The 19233-nt window shown below is 40.9% G+C and overlaps 1 protein-coding gene and 2 pseudogenes across 1 annotated transcript in view; 1 reads left to right on the top strand and 2 right to left on the bottom strand.

Annotated features, from left to right (window-relative positions):
• TMEM40 (transmembrane protein 40) overlaps nt 1-19233 on the bottom strand; it is a 42341-nt gene that overhangs the window by 10973 nt on the left and 12135 nt on the right. The window contains exons 2-5 of the mRNA XM_053600094.1: nt 8018-8134; nt 6204-6283; nt 5168-5290; nt 1103-1192 (exon numbers count right to left, since the gene is read on the bottom strand). Of these exons, the coding sequence (XP_053456069.1) occupies nt 1103-1192; nt 5168-5290; nt 6204-6276 (286 nt within the window). The 5' untranslated portion in view covers nt 6277-6283; nt 8018-8134. The remainder of the gene's footprint in view (nt 1-1102; nt 1193-5167; nt 5291-6203; nt 6284-8017; nt 8135-19233) is intronic.
• On the bottom strand, nt 14271-14801 carry LOC128592220 (prefoldin subunit 4-like; annotated as a pseudogene).
• Nucleotides 16403-19233, top strand: part of LOC128592437 (histone-lysine N-methyltransferase SETDB1-like) — a 46689-nt pseudogene continuing 43858 nt past the window's right edge.

Here is a 19233-nt window from a genome sequence, read left to right as displayed (position 1 = left end):
ATAGTGACCCAGAGCCAACTCCCATCTCTCATGAGTCTTTTGTACCCATGTACAAAGCACCACTGTCCTTGTGCTAGGGGCAAGGTGGAGGGTCTTCAAGAGGCAAGACAGACTACGAGTGCTTTCCCGCTGTGCTGCCTGACTCAGCACCTCCAGAAGGGACCCTGTTTAGTTTAATAAGAAAGAAGTCGGGACTTGAGAGGACCTGGGCCTTGCTCAAGGTCAATAATAACAGTTACCATTTATTGAGCACTTACTATGTGCCAACACTGTACTAAGTAATTTATATTTAATATTTCATTTGCTTCTCATAGACGTCCTCTGAAGAAGGTATTAGTTTCTAACTAATCACCCATTATACAGTAAGGAAACTGAGGCTCAAAAAGGTAAGTTATTCTGCCAAAGTCACATAGCTAGTAAGTGGCGAATCTACCAGGTCTGTCAACAAGGACCACATTCCTCATAATTTTTTTTTTGCAGTTTTTGGCTGGTGCCGCCCCCTAATCATTTTTATGTCTGGAAATAGAACCCAGAGCTCAGCTCCAGCTTCATGGTCAGCATTTATGAATCATTTAATGTGTGCCAGATTCTGTACGAGGCATTAAGTAACACGATTTTCCCCATACTCTTTTTTTTTTTTCCCCACACAAAATTTGTAGGTTTTTGGGTTTTTTTGCAAAAATTATTTCCTTTGGCTGTAAAAATAAGACATGCTTGTCGTAAATGACTTGAAGTGTAGGATACTTTGAAAGGGAGAAAATAAAAAACACTCATCATTCTGCCATTCAGGGATAACCCCTATTAACATTTGACATTTCCCTTCCAATCTTGTTTATAACCATATAAGGGTGAATTTTTACAAAGTATACATGAGATCTGATTAATGATATGATTGGGCATCTTTCTTTTCCACGTCAGAGATAGAAGAACAGAGCTAAAAAACAGGTCAGGGGGCAGCGTCCTTTACCTGTTTTGCTTTTTCCTATTTTTCCTCTACTATAAACAATACTGTGAAGAGTATCTTCACACAAGCCCAGTCGGGCTGAGAAACTCCACCATGAGCCCTGTCAGCACAAGAGAAATGGAAAGGCCTGTTGCCTACCGGGTGAGCTGTCGCTGTGGGGGTGTCCAGCCCCCAGGCTCCGTCGCCGTTTCCTGGTTACTCTGTGGTGCTTGCCCTCATCACTGCTCTCTGCAGGGAAGAAACACAAGCTGTAGGAGAAATTCAGCCTGGAACAAGCTGGGACTATGTCCATTGCTGGAAGGAGCTCTGCTTTGGGGATTGAGGGTTAGATGAGGGATGGGAGACCTGCCACTAGCTTTCTATATGACCTTGACAGATCACTTAATAGTTTTGTTGCTGTCTTACCTACTCCATAAGGCTTTTGGGAAAATAAGACAAAGTCCCAGGAGACACCATGCTCCTGAGATGGTTTCCATCCTGCCAAGTGCAAAAGCTGTCTCATCTGTTTCCCTACAACTTTGCATCATGCTGACTCCGGGAGTGGTGTTTGCTGTGACTCCCACCCACTTGGAAAGCCTTTCCCATTTGTCTTTCTTATCAAGAATGTCAAACTGAGGTCACATCTCCAGTAGAAAGCCTTTTCTAACACCCCGGCTTGCTTTCACTCTGGTCTTGCCTTTCCTCTCTCGGAATTGCGTTTTTCTTTTTTTATTAAATCATAGCTGTGTACATTAACGCAATCATGGGGCACCATACACTGGTTTTATAGACCATTTGACACATTTTCATCACCCTGGTTAACATAGCCTTCCTGGCACATTTAGTTATTGTGTTAAGACATTTACATTCTACATTTACTAAGTTTCACATGTACCCTTGTAAGATGCACCGCAGGTGTAATCCCACCAATCACCCTCCCTCCACCCTCCTCCCTTCTTGGAATTTCTATAGCACCAACTGCCTGTGCTTAGCTCTGGACCTGAGGGCCAGTGGTCCCGTGATCCGGTCTCCAACTATCTTGGGCTCCTGAAGTATGTGGCCTGGGTCCTCCCACCTCTCAAAGGTGCCAGGTCTGGAGCAGGAGTTGATCAAGACTTGAAGAATGACAGAGTCATTTGTGCTGTTGGGACAGTCAGCATCCCAAGAACTCAGGTCTCAGAGTTTCTGGCTTTGAGGCCAGAAAACTCCCCTTTCCTGAGGATGACCAAGACGGCCCCAGCAGTGTTGTGTGTACCTCAGTATGTTTGGGACATCATGGTCAATTACAGATAAATAAAATATCCAAGGAAACCAAGTTAACTGTGCTTAAAAATCAGTGTATAACAGCAGTGGTATTTATTTCAGGAGAAGATTTGGGGTGACTTCCATGTCTTTCTTTTCTATAATTTACAAATATTCAGCCATGCCAAAAAAACAGAACTTTCTTATTACTATAAAGTTAATTTATGTTGCAAAATAAGCAATACCGAAAATAAAGAGAACAAAAATTACTCCAAATTCTATCAGCCAGGGACAACGTCCATCCACTTGCAAGGGGATTATTTTAGAATTCTCTGTGATGGGCGGCGCCTGTGGCTCAAGGAGTAGGGCACCGGTCCCATATGACGGAGGTGGTGGGTTCAAACCCAGCCCCAGCCAAAAATCACAAAAAAAAAAAAAAAAAAAGAATTCTCTGTGATGAGAATAGTATAGTATACATTTTTATAAAAGATATAGAATACACGCTATTTAAAATGAAGACAATTTTTGTTCATGCTAATTTAATTATTTGAAAATTTACCTAGCCTGCAGAACTGTGAGCTAAACAGACCTCTTTTCTTTGTAAATTGAAAAAAAAATTAACCACAGCAGAAAGAATCAACTGTTCATCGCTGCTGTCTTGAGAGCCTGATGCAAAAGCTGGTGTGTAGCTGGTGCTCAGTAAATATTTATTGACTAAATAATATTCTACATAAGGGAATACATAGTACGTTTTGGTGGCCATCTCTGGGTGACAGAGCAAACGGTGACTTTTGTTTTCCTTCTTTCTGTTTCCCTACATGCTCTACGTTTTCTACAGTGTGCCTATGTGTAATCTTTTACAATTGAAAACTCAACTTCCTCTACACGCAGCAGGATACGTTAAAAACAAAAAGGCACGTGGTGGGGAAAGATGCCGGAAGCATCTCTCTCACAGGTGATGAGTTGGGGCCCTGCATGTGAGGAAGGAGGGGCCTCTAGGGTAACAGGTCACCCCTGAGCCTGGGTTCCAGTAGCAGGTCAGCCCTGGCAGGACCAGGGACCAGGGGCCCGAATGTCAGTCTGTCTCTGTGCTTCTAGGACTCTGAGCTTATTTCCTGTTGCTTTCTCTTAGCCTTCAGTCTGCTAATTATGGCCAATCCCATGGGGCTGTGGAGACTCCAGGGAAGGGGCTTGTGACCACACCTGGGGGTCAGCATTGGTGGAGCAGCAACACCCCTTGAGGGACAACAGAACCACAGGACATACATTCCCTCCAGCCCAGGGAGGAGAACCAAAGGGACAGGGTTCAGTCCCCCTGTACCTAGGAGCTCTGCTTCTAGAACGAAATTTTGTAGGTGGTGAGCTTGTGTGTTTCTCGGGGTTTTTTTTTTTTTTTTTCTTACACAGGGAGGTTGCTTCCTCTCAAGAACTATGTAGAGACTGGCTAGGAACAACCCCCTGGACCTGTGTACCACTGTCTCTCAAATAGTGAAATAAACACAGACTTTGTAACCTTGAGCCTCGGTCCCATCATTTACACTATGACAACATAAGATCAGGGTATTTTTTTCTGCCCAGAGAACCATTTATCAGATAAGATCTTAAGCCCAAGATGATGGCAAAGTAAAACAAATCCTAGTACAGGAGCTCAGCCTCCCCAACTCCTGAAAGAACTCCAAAGAATCCCAAGTTGGTTATTACACTCCTTTACAGCAGGTAGCCTCTCTGTGCCTCAGTTTCCTTACCTGTAAAATGGAAATAATAATAGTACCTTCTTCAGTGGGTTGTGGTAAGAATTGTTACTCCATGTCAAGTGCTTGGAACAGCATCTGGTACACAGTGAGCACTCAGCATATATTGTTATTGCTGCTGCTATAAATTTAACCTTACATTTTGAATTAAAAGTATTAAAATGCGAGAACAGGCCCAACGTTGTGGCTCATGCCTATAATCACGATGGGATTCCCCTTGAGCTCAGGAGTTCGAGATCACCCTGGGCAAGAGTGAGATCCCCTCTCTACTAAAAATAGAAAAACTATTTGGGCATTGTGGAGGGCGCCTGTAGTCCCAGCTACTCAGGAGGCTGGGGCAAGAGGATTGCTTGAACCCAGGAGCCTGAGGTTACTGTCAGCTATGACAGCATAGAACTCTACCCAGAGTGACAGAATGAGCCTCTGTCTCGAAACAAACAAACAAAAAAATGTGCGAATACTCTGCTATTTCTTGGGGACTAATGTGGCGATTTGTAATCAACACCCTATTAGAGATATCATTCCTTTAAACTCACTAAAGTACTCGTGGGGAATCAACACTTGAGACACGATTTGTACAAAAATTTCAAAAAGTAAAAGCTTTTGCACAAGGAAGTTCATGAGCATGGTAAACCTGGCAGGGTTAAGATCTTAATAGTAACAGTTCTTTTTAGAGCTTTTGCTGCTTGCTAGCTGCTAAGACTTTACCTGTATGACAAATTTAATCCTCACAATAACCCTGGGAGGTATTACTATTGTATCATCTCCATTTTCTAGATGGGGACACCAAGAAATTTACCTAAGGACACAAAGCTAGTTCAGTGGCAAAGACAGGACTTGAACCTACAACGCACACTTTGACTATGGCGCTGGAGTGCCCTGATAGACCTAAACGTTACTTTACGTGAGCTGCAGCCACTTGAGGGGCTGGTTGGTAAGCATTAAAAGTAGCTGCAAAGATATTACTAGAATAAGATGGCAAAATGCTTGGGATAAGAGGATAAGGTGGCGAAATCTTTTAAATGGATGACAAAACTGCCTATATGATCAGTTATAACTGTGTGCATACAAGTACGTACATAGATGGGCTTTAGAACGGAATGCGGAAAAACGCATAAGGTATCAAGTGCTGCAGTTATCCGAAATATGGGGGATTTTTTCCATGTAAATATTTTTCTTGAATAGTATTGTGGCATACACACACACATATATTTTTAAATCTTTGCTCTACCTGAGGAGGAGGAGGAAGAAGAGGATGAGGATGAGGAAGAGGAGGAAGATTTGTCTCTGTCATGTTGTTTTTGGGTTGAGACTCCAGCCTTCTCATCTTGCTTATGGAAATCTGCCTCTCCATCTGCAAGACACACACAGGCAAGGGGGTGAACATTTTCTACCTTTCCACCCCTTTCCCAGGGTTCTACTTGGATTTGGGGAGACTGGAGGGACTGGATTATCTTCTTTGAAACCAAGGCTCTTAGAGTCCCCAGGGGCTCAGGAAGCCCCAAGGCACAAATTCCTCTGAATATGGACCTCACAAAAGGGGATTTAATTTTATTTTAATTATTTTATTGATTGATTGATTGATTGATTTGAGACAGAGCCTCAAGCTGTCGCCCTGGGTAGAGTGCCGTGGCATCGCAGCTCATAGCAACCTCCAACTCCTGGGCTCAAGGGATTCTCCTGCTTCTGCGTCCCAAGTAGCTGGGACTACAGGCGCCCACCACAACGCCCAGCTATTTTGGGGTTATAGTTGTCATTGTTGTTTGGCGGGCCCGGGCTGGATTCGAACCCACCAGCTCAGGTGTATGTGGCTGGTGTCTTAGCCACTTGAGCCACAGGAGCCAATCCACACACACAAGGGGATTTTAAGCACCCTCCCCTGCCCAGACTCTGTGGAGTAATTACTAATTTCAGATTCTCTGTCATTTACAGAGAAGATGCAATCTAATCAAGCCCCCATCCCTCATTCTGAGGCCATATAGAAACTTCCATCTTCTGGAGACTCTCCCTAGTGCCAGCCCAACTTTCCAGAGACTTCTTGAGGTTTAGAGAGCAACTAAGGGTCCCCAGAGCTAGGAAGGGTGGGGGGAAACGAACTGGACCGAGCATCTAGGTGTATGTGCATATATGTAAAATCACTACTTCCCTATTTCAATTTGATTTGAGCCATTGTGCAACATTAGCTGAGCAGGGTCTTCTGTCCCATCCACTGTTGGACTCCACCTCCTGTATGACTTTGCCCAGAGGGTCAGAGAAGACAAACATACAATCTAGGTCTTCTGTTTTTTTGTGGACTTGACTGTTGTCTTCAGATTGGGAAAAGGATCCTGAAGTCTCCATGGCTTTCCTGGAAGAATAACAATAATAAATAATTAATATCACTTCAGTTAATATCCTTAATATATAAAGAGTTTGGCAGATACATAAAAAAAGACAAACATTCAATATTTGAAGAAATAAGAAAAACAATTTATAAAAAAAGAAATATATGGTTAGGGAAATTTGAATAATAACCATCTTTTGATAATAATAAGAATTACTTTTTAGGTGACAAAAGTTTTGAGAAAGACTGTGTTGTGGTCCATTATTTCACTTCCAAGAAACACAGTAGACAGTATCCTTTCTGATTCACCTGTGGAAGTTCCATCTTGTTTGGTTTATTTGTGTTGCTGGGAGGGCTTCATTTGTTTCTGTTCATGCAGATTTTATGTTTCTTTATTATTATTATTATTATTATTATTATTATTTCAGACGGAGTCTCACTCTGTCACTGAGTAGAGTGCTGTGGCATCATAGCTCACAGCAAACTCAAACTCTTGGGCTTGAGCAATCCTCTTGTCTCAGCCTCCCAAGTAGCTGGGACTACAGGCAGTTGCCACTAACGCCTGGCTTTTTTTTCCTATTTTTGGTAGAGATGGGGTCTTACTGTTACTCAGGCTGATCTGGACCTCCTGAGCTCAGGTAATCCACCTGCCTTGGCCTCCCAGAGTACTAGGATTACAAGCGTGAGCCACCACACGTGGCGTCTCAAAACAATAAGCATATGTATATTGGTGTTATATTTATTGAAAATATCATTAAATTTAGAGATGGATACTAAAATATTTATGATAAAATCATGTGATATTTGGGATTTGCCTCAAAATAATTTTGTTAAAGAGTTGGGAAAAAGAGGAATTAAAAAAAAACACATGACTATGAGTTAATAATTGTTGGAGCTATGTCAAAATATAAATAGTGGATATCTCTGAGTGGTATTATAGTGTAAAGGAAAATAAAAATCTCACAACCACCCTGTAATTCCTTATGCAAAATAGAAAGTCAAGCCTGGAGGCTGAGTCACGCAACACCCTCTTCCAAATGAGTAATTATTCCTAAAATTGTGCGTTAGCCAGATCCCCAATGGAAAGGCAGAAAGCTTCGGACATCCACAAGGACTGCCTTCACAGATCATCATAAGGAAATTTTTTGCTGGCCTCCAATAAACAAAGACATGCAAATTGTAACTTTAGGCCTACAGGCAAAGTCTAGCTCCTGAAACTAAAGTCTGTTCAGTTCCACACTAAGAATGTGAATTACAAGTTTCCCTTCCCAGGTGCAGAACAGAGACAAGATAAGATGGATCATTCTTCCACCTACACAGAAATATCTGCTTCTTTCTTTACTTCCTCTTTCTCTTCATACATTGACCTGATCTTACATAAAATGTAGATTTCCTGGGCCTCACAAGAATGTAATGATTTGTATCACTGCCCACCCCACCCCCTTTTTCATTCTGTTTGCTCTCTCTCCTTAAAAACTGAAGTCCCCACACCTGAAAAAAGATGGCGGCCGAGTAACAGTTTCTGTGCAGCCGGGCGCAGTGAGAGTGGCGAGAGAAGACTCCAGGCATCTCTGGCCGGTGGGTTTTGCCCAGAGGCTTCCCTTTGGTGACACAGGAAGCTGGTGAGAGACTTCTGGACCCCACAAGGAGGACAGAAGCGGTGGAAAACTGGCAAGTGGTAGGTGCGTTTTTTGGGTCAAAGGCTGCCCGCAGCTGTACCCATAGCAACAGCGAGACTGCAAGCAGGAAAAGCCTTACCTGTGGGCTGTTTTGGTTTTCTTGGACTTGGGCACTCGATTGAACTGCCTTAGGAGATCTTGGGCCAGTGTGTGCAGAGACTTTGGGCGTTGTCTGGGGCCGGTCTGAGCCACTGAGCTGGAAAGGAGCTAATATCATTCAGCTGTGGGTTGCCCGCACAGCTGCTGTGGGAGAGCCACCCCTGTGTGTTGCAGCACGGAGATTGGAGATTAGCCGGGAGACCTTGGGCCAGCAATCTAGTGACTGAGCTGCCCTAAGGCGGGGTCTGAGACGCTGGGGAAGTGTGGAGATCCAAGTGTTGCAGATCAACAGCCTTGGCCCTCAGGGGTATAGTGGGAGTCTGGACTTGGTGCACTGGATAAGCAGGCAGCCACTCCAGGAGAGATCCTGGGGTTAAGTGCTTTCCTTGGAAAGCTTCTGCTTGGCCAAGGTTCATAGTTTGGAGTGTCTTTTAAGTGGGCTGAGGAGACTTTTGGGCTCCCAAGCCTGTGGGGTCTGAGAGATCAGCAGAGGCCTCCAGTCTCCATCTCGTACAGCTGTACCAACATTGTGATTAACATCTTATACCTCAGAAGATCACCTGTTGCCCAGACAATATTCAGCAAGATGTATATATATACTGTTTGGTTCTTTGGTTTTGGGTTTTTTTTTTTGTCTGTCTGTTTTTTTCTTACTTTCAACATTTTTCCTTGGCATTTTTCTTGTTTTTTTCCTTTTTGGTTTCTTTTCTCTCTTTTTTTTTTTTTTCACTATTCTAGTTTAAATATAATCTTCCATTTTTGCCTTCTTTACCAATTAGAATTTCATTTTTGCCAGTGTTTCTGCCCCTATTATTTGTTTTTTTCCCCCCAGTGTTATCCCATAAGGGTTCTTGCTTGTTTGTTTTGGTTTGATTTATAGTATTTTTGGCTTTCCTCTCTACTTGGTGGAGGTAGGGTACTGTGTCTGATCTGGCTGGCAAAGAGCTGTTGACCTCAAGGGAATCAGCCAACCCAGCACCCCCAGAGGTTGGGGGTCTTCCAGGTTGGGTCCTAGTACCCTACTATACACCTATATTACTCCTGTTTCTTTCGATGCCTTTCTTCTTTTTGTCAATATTTCCTTTTACTTACCCCCTCTTCTTTCTCTTTTTTCTTTCTTTTAAAAATCTTTTTTCCCTTCTTGCTTTTCAATTTTCTCATCCTTCTGGTCCCATACCAAAAGAACTCATTAAAACTTTAAAGAGCAAGAAGAAGTGAAAGGATAATTAGGGTAAGAAAACAGATACAAGAATGCACTCATGAAGAAGAATCAGCAGAAAAATCCTGGTAACATGAAATACCAGTCCAGAGTAACCCCTTCTAGGATCACGAGGTAGCTACAGCAGAGGACTCCTCCTATAAAGAAATGTTAGAAATGACAGAAGGGGAATTTAAAATACAGATGATGAAAACAATGAAGGAAATTGCTGAGAAAGTGGAAAACAATCAAAAAACAATGAAGGAAATTACTGAGAACATGGAAAATCCAAAAACAGAATCAAATAAGAGATGAATGATACGAAGAATGTAGAAAGGATATAGCAGAGCTGAAGGAACTGAAGCAGTCAATTAGAGAATTAAAGGATGCATTAGAAAGTATCAACAACAGGTTAGACCATGCAGAAGAAAGAATCTCAGAGGTAGAGGATAAAGCTCTTGAGATAACTCAGATAGTAAAAGAGGCAGAAAAGAAGAGAGAGAAAGCAGAACAGTCACTGACAGAATTATGGAACTCTATGAAGAATTCAAACATATGAGTTAATGGAATCCCAGAAGGGGAAGAAGAATGCCCCCAAAGGAATGGAAGCCATTCTAGAGAATATTATAAATGAAAATTTCCCAAATATCACCAAAGATTCTGACATACTCCTTTCTGAGGGATATCAGACCCCAGGTTGCCTCAACTCTAACAGAGCTTCTCCAAGGGACATTGTGATGAATCTATCTAAAATCAAGACAAAAGTAAAGATTTTGCAAGCTGCCAGGAGTAAGCACCAACTGACCTACAGGGGCAAATCCATTAAGGTGACCGCGGACTTCTCTAATGAAACTTTTCAGGCCAGAAGACAATGGTCATCTGTCTTTAATCTACTTAAACAGAACAACTTCCAGCCCAGAATTCTGTATCCTGCTAAGCTAAGCTTCAAAATTGACAGAGAAATCAAATATTTTATTGATATGCAAACATTGAGGAAATTTGCCACAACAAGACCAATTTTACAGAAAATATGTCAACCTGTTCTACACACTGACCATCACAATGGACCTTCAACAAAATACCCAGAAATTAAAGGACAAAACCTAGTGTCCATGATGATGCAAAAGACAAAACCAAGCAATGGACTTTCACAAAATAAGTTGAATAGAACACTACCACACTTCTCAATTATCTCAATAAATGTCAATGGCTTGAATTTCCCACTGAGGAGGCAAAGATTGGCTGATTGGATTAAAAAACACAAGCCATCTATTTGCTATCTGCAGGAAACACACCTCACGTCAAAAGACAAATTAAAACTCAAAGTTAAAGGTTGGAAGTCAATTTTTCAGGCAAACGGACTTCAGAAGAAAAAAGGGGTTGCAATCTTGTTTTCAGATACATGTGGATTTAAAGCAACTAAAGTCAAAAAAAGACAATGATGGTCACTTCATATTGGTCAAGGGAAAAATACAACAAGAAGACATTTCAATTCTAAATATTTATGCACCCAATTTAATGCTCCCAGATTCTTGAAACAGACCTTGCTTAGTTTGAGCAATATGATATCCTATAACACCATAATAACAGGAGACTTCAACACCCCTCTCTCAGAGCTGGACAGATCCTCTAAACAGAAATTAAACAAAGATGTTAGAGATTTAAATGAGACCCTAGAACAACTGGGCTCGATAGATATATATGGAATACTTCATCCCAAAGATAAAGAATATACATTCTTCTCATCGCCCCATGGAACTTTCTCCAAAATTGATCATATCTCAGGACACAAAACAAACCTCAACAGAGTCAAAAGAATTGAAATTCTCCTTATATCTTCAGACCACAAGGCACTAAAAGTGGAACTCAACTTCAACAAAAATGCTCAACCTCACACAAAGTCATGGAAGTTAAACAACCTTATGCTGAATGACAGTTGGGTGCAGGAAGAAATAAAAAAAAAAGAAATCGTTGGGCGGCGCTTGTAGCTCAGTGAGTAGGGCGCCGGTCCCATATGCCGGAGGTGGCGGGTTCAAACCCAGCCCCCGCCAAAAACCACAAAAAAAAAAAAAATCGTTAACTTCCTTGAATATAACAACAATGAAGACACAAGTTACCAAAACCTATGGGATATAGCAAAAACAATCCTGAGAGGAAAATTCATCTCTTTAGATGCCTACATTCGAAAAACAGAAAGAGAGCACATCAACAAACTCACAAGCCATCTGATGGAATTGGAAAAAGAAGAACAATCTAAGCCTAAACCCAGCAGAAGAAAAGAAATATCCAAAATTAAATCAGAGATTAATGAAATTGAAAACAAAAGAATCCTTCAGAAAATTAACAATGAAACAAGGAGTTGGTTTTTTGAAAAAATAAATAAAATAGATAAACCTTTGGCTAGACTAACTAGAAATAAAAAAGTAAAATCTCTAGTAACCTCAATCAGAAATGACTGAGAGATTGATCCCTGTGAATCAAATAGTGACTAATTCTCACATAAATTGGATTTAATTTTGACCAAAGTACATTATTTAAACAGTAAGTTTTAATTCAATTTGTTAATATGTTGTTTAGGATATTGCATCCTCATTTATAAGTGACTTATGTTTGTAATTTCCCCTTTATAATAATATATTTTCTTCAATTTTAATATCAGGTATACCCTGATCAAGTAGAATGATTTTGAAGCATTTCTTCTTTTTCTATTGTCTATAAGATTTGGCATGATCTGTTTTTCAAAATTATCTGTTACTTTTATTTATAAATATTGTCTATTTTTTGAGACTTAAAAAAAAATAATAAGTTAACTGATGACTCCATACTGAACCTCAGAGACAAAGCATTCTATATATAGAATATATGTATTCTATAATAGACATACTCTTGTTTGACAATGTGAATGTTACTTTCTTTGCATTATTATTATTGCTTAATATTTCGATGTAGCAATCATCTGATTCCTTTTCTGAATGTATTTATGTTCGTTCGTTCTTTACGAGGTTTTTGTTTCTAGTCCTTATTTTAAACATTGTTATTGTTATTAAAATTTAAGCCTTTTTAATTGTGTGAAGGCAAAAAAAATGGAAACCTAATAAACACATGTATATGTAAAAATAAAAAATAAAAATAAATAAATAAAAAAATAAAAAACTGAAGCCCCCAAATCACTCTTTGGGGAACGCAGGCCATGGATGCTCTGTGGTTTGTACTTTTCCTGGGCACATCCTCAAACTTTGGCTTAATAAACTTCCGTTGATTGAGATCTTTGCCTCAGTCACTTATTTTGGGTTGTCAGTAGGTATTTTTATTTTCTTACTTTTTACCTTACATTTCCTAAGTTCTAAGAGTATTGCTTTTATAATAATAAAATAATCAATAATTTTTCATTATCTAAAAACACAAGATGCAGCTGAGTACAGTGGCTCATGCCTGTAATCCTGGCACTCTAGGAGGCTGAGGCAGGTAGATTGCTTGAGCTCCAGAGTGAGAGCTCCTTACCAACCTGAGTAAGAGGGAGACCCCCTTTTTGCTAAAACAGAAAACAGCTGGGCCTAGTGGCACACATCTGTGGTCCCAAGTACTTGGGAGGCTGAGGCAAGAAGATTGCTCAAACCCAAGAGTTTGAGGTTGCTGTGAGCTATGATGCCACAGACTCTACCAAGGGTGATTGAGACTGTCTCAAAATAAATAAAATAAAATTTTTAAAAAAGTAAGATGCAACTTAGTATCAGTATGTGTAATGCTTAACAGTTTTATAAAGGGCTTATGTGCCTATTATTCCATCTGAGCGGATCACACACCAGTCATGTAGGAATAGGTATTAACTCACTCCTCACATTTGAATTGCAGTTCCTAGACAACAAAACATTTTCCCAAAAGATCATCTCATTTGACCCTTACAATAATCTTGCACGGTGAATTTTATTGTCTTTACTCTATAGAGAAGGAAACCGGGGTTGAAAGAAGCAAAATAACTTGCAGAGCTGGGATTCCAGAGCCCATATTCGGTTTCATGCATCCTGTTAAATTGGGTTTAACCTAAAGCCGGCTCACATGTTATAAGTTTGGCTGAAGATTACTCTGTACATAGTGAACTGTAAGCTAACTAAATATGGAAGCAGACTATAACCTAATCTTGTAACGTGTAGCAGCGTCTCAGCCAATCACAGCTACTGAGTTCCAGCCAGTCACAGGTGGTCGACTGTTCAAACCGTGTTCAAATAAGGCACATGCTGAGCTGTAGCCAGTCTGTTTTTGTACCTCACTTCCGTTTTCTGTCCATAATTTTTTTATTGCTTAACTAATTTTAATAACATGACATAAAGCCTCTAGACTTGACATAATCATAATGTAAAATACACAGATGAATATTATCTTCTTTTAAAAATATAAAATAAGGGGGATATGGGAGGAGGCAGGGTATTTGGGGGGACCTCACCTAATGTGTATGATGCAATGGTACATTTCAAAACTATTAAGAAATGGCTATAATGGTGATGGATGTGTTAGTTCAATGTAAGCATTTCATGTTGTATATCAAAGCAGTACACTGAACCCCATAAATGCACAATGTACAAAGTTATGATTTAATACAAAATATAAAATATAAATAAGCAAGACATGTGAAAACAGGCAAGTTTCCATTAAATAAAAAGTTTTTAAAAAGAAAGTTTTCCTTTCCACGTCATTTGAAGAAGGGAAATTATCGTTTTAAACAATATTCAAGTTTATGATTTTTTATTTTTTAGAGACAGTCTCACTTTGTGGTCCTTGGTAGAGTGCTGTGGCATCACAGCTCACAGCAACTTCTGGCTCTTGGGCTCAAGTGATTCTCCTGCCTCAGCCTCCCGAGTAGCTGGGACTACAGGTGCCCACCACAATGCTTGGCTATTTTTTTGTTGCAGTTTGGCCGGGGCAGGATTTGAACATGCCACCCTCGGTATATGGGGCTGGCACCCTACTCCCTGAGCCACAGGTTCCACCCAATATTCAAGTTTATTAAACAAATTAGAAAAAAAGTATTATAAAATGTTTAACTTCCATCAGCTTGAAGGCTTATATTGCTCCCAAATTTTGCATATAACTGAACCTTCAAATCTGCTAACACCTGCTGAATTGATTTCACTCTGGATTCTAAGACATCAATTTCTTCCTGCAAGCTGAGGCAAGAGAATCACCTAAGCCCAGGAGCTGGAGGTTGCTGTGAGCTGTAACGCCACAGCATTCTACTGAGGGTGACACAGTGAGACTGTATCTAAAACTACAATAAAAAAAAAAAAAATTTCTTCCTGCAGATTTTTCTTTGCTTCTTCTAACATTTCTTGTATTTCTTCCCGAGAATGGCTAATGAAAACATCACCAATTCGATAAGGTATCATTAAACAGCCCTCATCTGCAAGCATGATGTCGTCAGAGCATCTTCTAAATTTTGGAGCTGTTTCTTTTTTATTTCTATTTCTTCTGTCACCTCTGTGATTCTACTCGTATTCGGTGCAAATCTGTTTATCTTTTGTCCATCTTCGAAAGTAGCAGTGACAACTGCAGCAGCCTTCTTCATGGTGGCCACCACCTTGGGACTGGACTGTGGTGCCAGGCCTCTGTCCATGAATGTTTCAGGCCACGTACCAGCCCAGAGGCACTCTGCGGCCAGCTGCCCAATTTGAGAATCATTCTTGGTTCATTTAAACTCTATTAAGTGTAATTGTTTAAAGTTTTTAACAACCCCCAAACATTGGTCTGGGGCACAAAACTGCTCACAGGCCACTATGGAATCAGGCTGGACACGCCTGGCAGGAGAATGGATATATAAGCACCAAAGGCGAGGGCAGGAAGTGGGATCCTGAAAGTGCAGAAACAAAATCCCTGCAGGGTACCATATTCTGTGCTTTCTCAAGTTCCTGAGAGGGAGTTATAAATAACTATACAGGCGGACCTTCAGGTGAACCCACAAGAAGGCCATAACTGTGGCCCCAGAAAGTCCAAAAGGCTAACCTCAGTGAGCTGGTGCTCTCTCCTGAGTAAAATACATGTAGTTGCCATGATGGTGCTGAGCAGGGATTTTCACTGGGCACGCGGCTGGCTACCCACCTAGAGACTACATTTCCCACAATCCCTTGAAGCTAAGTGTAGCCATGTGACTACATTCTTGCCAATGGAATGTGAGCGGATCCCATCAGTTTTTATAAATCTATTGCCAACAGCAGTGTCACAAAAGCACAAATAAATGCTTGATTGCTACCAAATTCGCTAAGGACGTTGCGTACTTCATGGATGAATGAGAGTACCTCCAATGTGAATGTTGGCTGATATTTTCTTTTACATTAACGAACGAGCAAGACAAAAGTGAAACAACAAAGATTTGTTGGAACTTCACTCATTTGTTAGCAATGCAAGCAGCGTCTTTGCTGAATCAAATGACAGTTTTAAAATTTAGCAAGACTATTTTCTCAACTTCATGTACTATTCATCATGTAATGGCTACAGGTACAACACAGTTTGGGGTTTAATTTGCATTACTAAGATTCTCTTGATCATTTTCTTAAATTTAGGCAATCAACCAAACAAGCTGAGGTTTGTAGAGTTTGTCGATTTCTGTGGTGTAAAGACTCCCATTTTGATTTCAAGCTACCAGCATGATGTCACTGAGCACAGAGCTGGGAAGAGGTGCACGGTAGCGCTCAACATGATTCAGTATGTTCACCAGACAGATGAAATAGAGGTGAATAATCTCAAGAACACAGATGATAGCAGAATGTAGTAAAATAAACTAGGGAGTGATACATTTTGAATACTTAATTACCTTTGTTTTTAATATAATGTATTTAATGGCATGTTTACATCGTTTAATTATTTTACATATACTATAATTTTTAATGATGATTGTGTTTAACAACCAACTCCCAAAGCTCTTGAAAATTTAAAAATTAGGTCTCACAACTAATCCAACCTGGTTTCGGCTCTGGGTCTGTTCCCGTCTACTCATCCTTTACTTCCTTTCCCTGCTTCTTGTATGTCTGAATGCAGATTTAAAGTTGGTGAGTCTCTTTTGCTTCCCCTTCCCTCCCTCATGCTTGTTCCCCTCCCCCGCTCCCTTTTCCTTTCAGTTTCGCTCTTTTCGTCGAGGCCGACCCCTGGGTCGTGAGTCTAGAGTCTGAGGACGAAAGTATGTCCTCCCTTCCTGGATGCATGGTTTGGATGCAGCAACAGCTGCAGTGGAATCTGAAGAGATTGCAGAGCTGCAACAGGCTGTGGTTGATGAATTAGGTATTTCCGTGGAGGAACTTCAACAGTTTATGGATGAAGACCTGGAGAAGATGGACTATGTACAGCAGTGCAAGAAGCAGCTAGCAGAATCGGAGACATGGGTAATTCAGAAAGAATCTGAAGTGGCTCGTGTTGACCAGCTCTTTGATGATGCATCCAGGGCAGTGACTAATTGCGAGTCTTTGGTGAAGGACTTCTACTCCAAGCTGGGCCTGCAATACCGGGACAATAGCTCTGAAGATGAATCTTCCAGGCCTACAGAAATAATTGAGATTCCTGATGAAGATGATGATGTTCTCAGTATTGATTCAGAGACAGAGTTTCACTTTCTTCCCCTCGGTAAGAGTGCCATGGTGTCACAGCTCACAGCAACCTCAAATTCTTCGGCTCAAGCGATTCTCTTGCCTCACCCTCCCAAGTAGCTGAGACTACAGGCGCCCTTTAGAAACAGGGGTCTGGCTCTGGCTCAGGCTGTTCTTGAACTTGTGAGCTCAGGTGGTTAGTTCACTCGCCTCAGTCTCCCAGAGGGCTGGATTACAGGTGTGAGCCACCACACCCAGCTTGTAAAGACTGTATTTTTGATGCCTTTGTCAAAATCAACTATCCAATCAATATGAGGGTCTATTTTTGTATTCTGTTGTCATAATGATCCAAATGTCTACACCAGCCTTACACTTTCTTAGTTACTATAGCTTTATGGTACATATTGATCAGTTATTATAAGACAGAAGTTTGTATCTTATATATTATTTATATAATTTTGGGAGCAGCTTGTCAGTGTTTACCAGCCTGCCCTCCTTTATGCTAGGATTTTTAATAAGGGGCTATGTTGGATCTAGAGATCAGTTTGAAGAATATTGCCTTTTTAACAATATTGACTCTTATAATCCATGAACATGGTATATCTCTCCATTTATTTAAGTCTTTAATTTCTTTCAGCAATGTTTTGTAGTCTTGCTTTTTTTATTATTAAATCATAACTGTGTACATTAATGCAATCATGGGGTACAATGTGCTGGTTTTATATACAGTTTGAAATGTTTTCATCAAAGCCTTCACAGCATTTTCTTGGCTATTGTGTTAAGACATTTATATTCTACACCTAGTAAATTTCCTATGTACCCTTGTAAGATGCACAGTATTACTCTCCCTCCACCCATCCTCCCCCATCCCCTCCCTCTCCTCTTTCCCCTTCTTCTTGGGCTATAATTGGGTTATAGCTTTCATACAAAAGCTATAATTGGTTTCATAGTAATACTGAGTACATTGGATACTTTTTCTTCCATTCTTGAGATGCTTTGCTAAGAAGAATATGTTCCAGCTGCATAATATTCCATAGTGTACATATACCACAATTTATTGATCCATTTGTGGGTCGATGGGCACTTGGGCTTCTTCCACGACTTAGCAATTATAAATTGAGCTGCAATAAACATTCTGGTACATAATAATAATAACAAAAAATAATAAAGTTGGTGAACCAAGTTCAATCATGCAAACAAGGGCAACACCCAGGGAAGGGCCTGAAAAAGGCAAAGGATCCTGGTCCCCACAGGCCTCCTTCACAGAGCTGCTTGCCTACTTGGACCTGCCTACCTCCGGACTTCTATGTCACAAGAAATAAACTCCTTTTTTATCGGAACCCCTGTGTTTCGAGTCTCTGCTACAGTAGCTTAGCCAAGAGGTGCAGGCTTCAGCCTGATTCTTGCTCTATTTCTTTTTCTCCCGGTCCTGAGTCTGAGGCCTCAAATCTGAGACAATGGATTCCCTGGTCTCTCATTCATTTAACCCAGCGTTTCTCAACCTCAACGCTACCAACAGTAAGCTTGCTGTCATATGCATTGTAAGAGATTTAAAAGCCTCCTTCACATACCAATAGCATTCTCTCCATCAATTGTGACAATCAAAAAATGTCTCCAGAGATTATCAGGATGTTTCCCTACCCCTAATTGAGAACCACTGGTCTAGGGACTCCACCATAAGACTTTGGCAAGGCAACGTCTTTTCCCTGTGTCTTAGAGTCAGACTGCCCAGTCTGGGATCCTGTCTCTGCCCCTTGCCCAAGCTTTGTGGAAGCTTGGGTAAGTTACCTAATCTCCTGCTGTGCCTCAGGTTCCTCATCTGTAAAATGGAGACAATAATGGGGCTTACCTCATAATATTGTGAAACTGGCATGACAGCCTCTAGCAGGGCCTCAGTGGAGGGGAGTTTCCTCCTCTACAGACATCCTATTGCCCTCAGATTTTCCCTGTCCAGCCCCAGTCCTGCTCATCCCCCATCTCCTAGGCCCCATGCCAACTGGCCATTTTTAGAAAAAGAATTCCCAATTCAGCCAAGCATTAGGAAGTCACTAACTGTGAAAATGAATTGATTTCAAGGTATGAATGATGGATAACACTAAACCTCCAGGGCATGTCTATATATTGAAAAGGACTCTTTGCATACAGCAGGTGGCCAGTGCATTGGCTGAGATAATCTCTAATGATGGCATTTCAAGTAGAGTGGAGGAAGAGTTTTAGGGCCACATGGGAAAAAGAGAACTACTGGCTGATGTCAAATAAACCAAAATTCGCCAGCAATGAGCTCTTTTTCTAGTCCCATCCCCTACCTGCTCTGCAGGATTAGTCAAAGATAGCATTTTCATATCTGGACCATTCTTTCCTGTTGTCAAAATTGTAAGCCCCCTGCTAGTTGCCTAATTAATACCCACCACCCCTATTCCCCACTCTCTT

The sequence above is a fragment of the Nycticebus coucang genome, chromosome 8 (genome assembly GCF_027406575.1).
Source record: "Nycticebus coucang isolate mNycCou1 chromosome 8, mNycCou1.pri, whole genome shotgun sequence".
Lineage (NCBI taxonomy): Eukaryota > Metazoa > Chordata > Mammalia > Primates > Lorisidae > Nycticebus > Nycticebus coucang.
The sequence above is the reverse complement of the archived record's forward strand: the minus strand, read 5'-3'. Positions and strand labels throughout refer to the sequence as shown.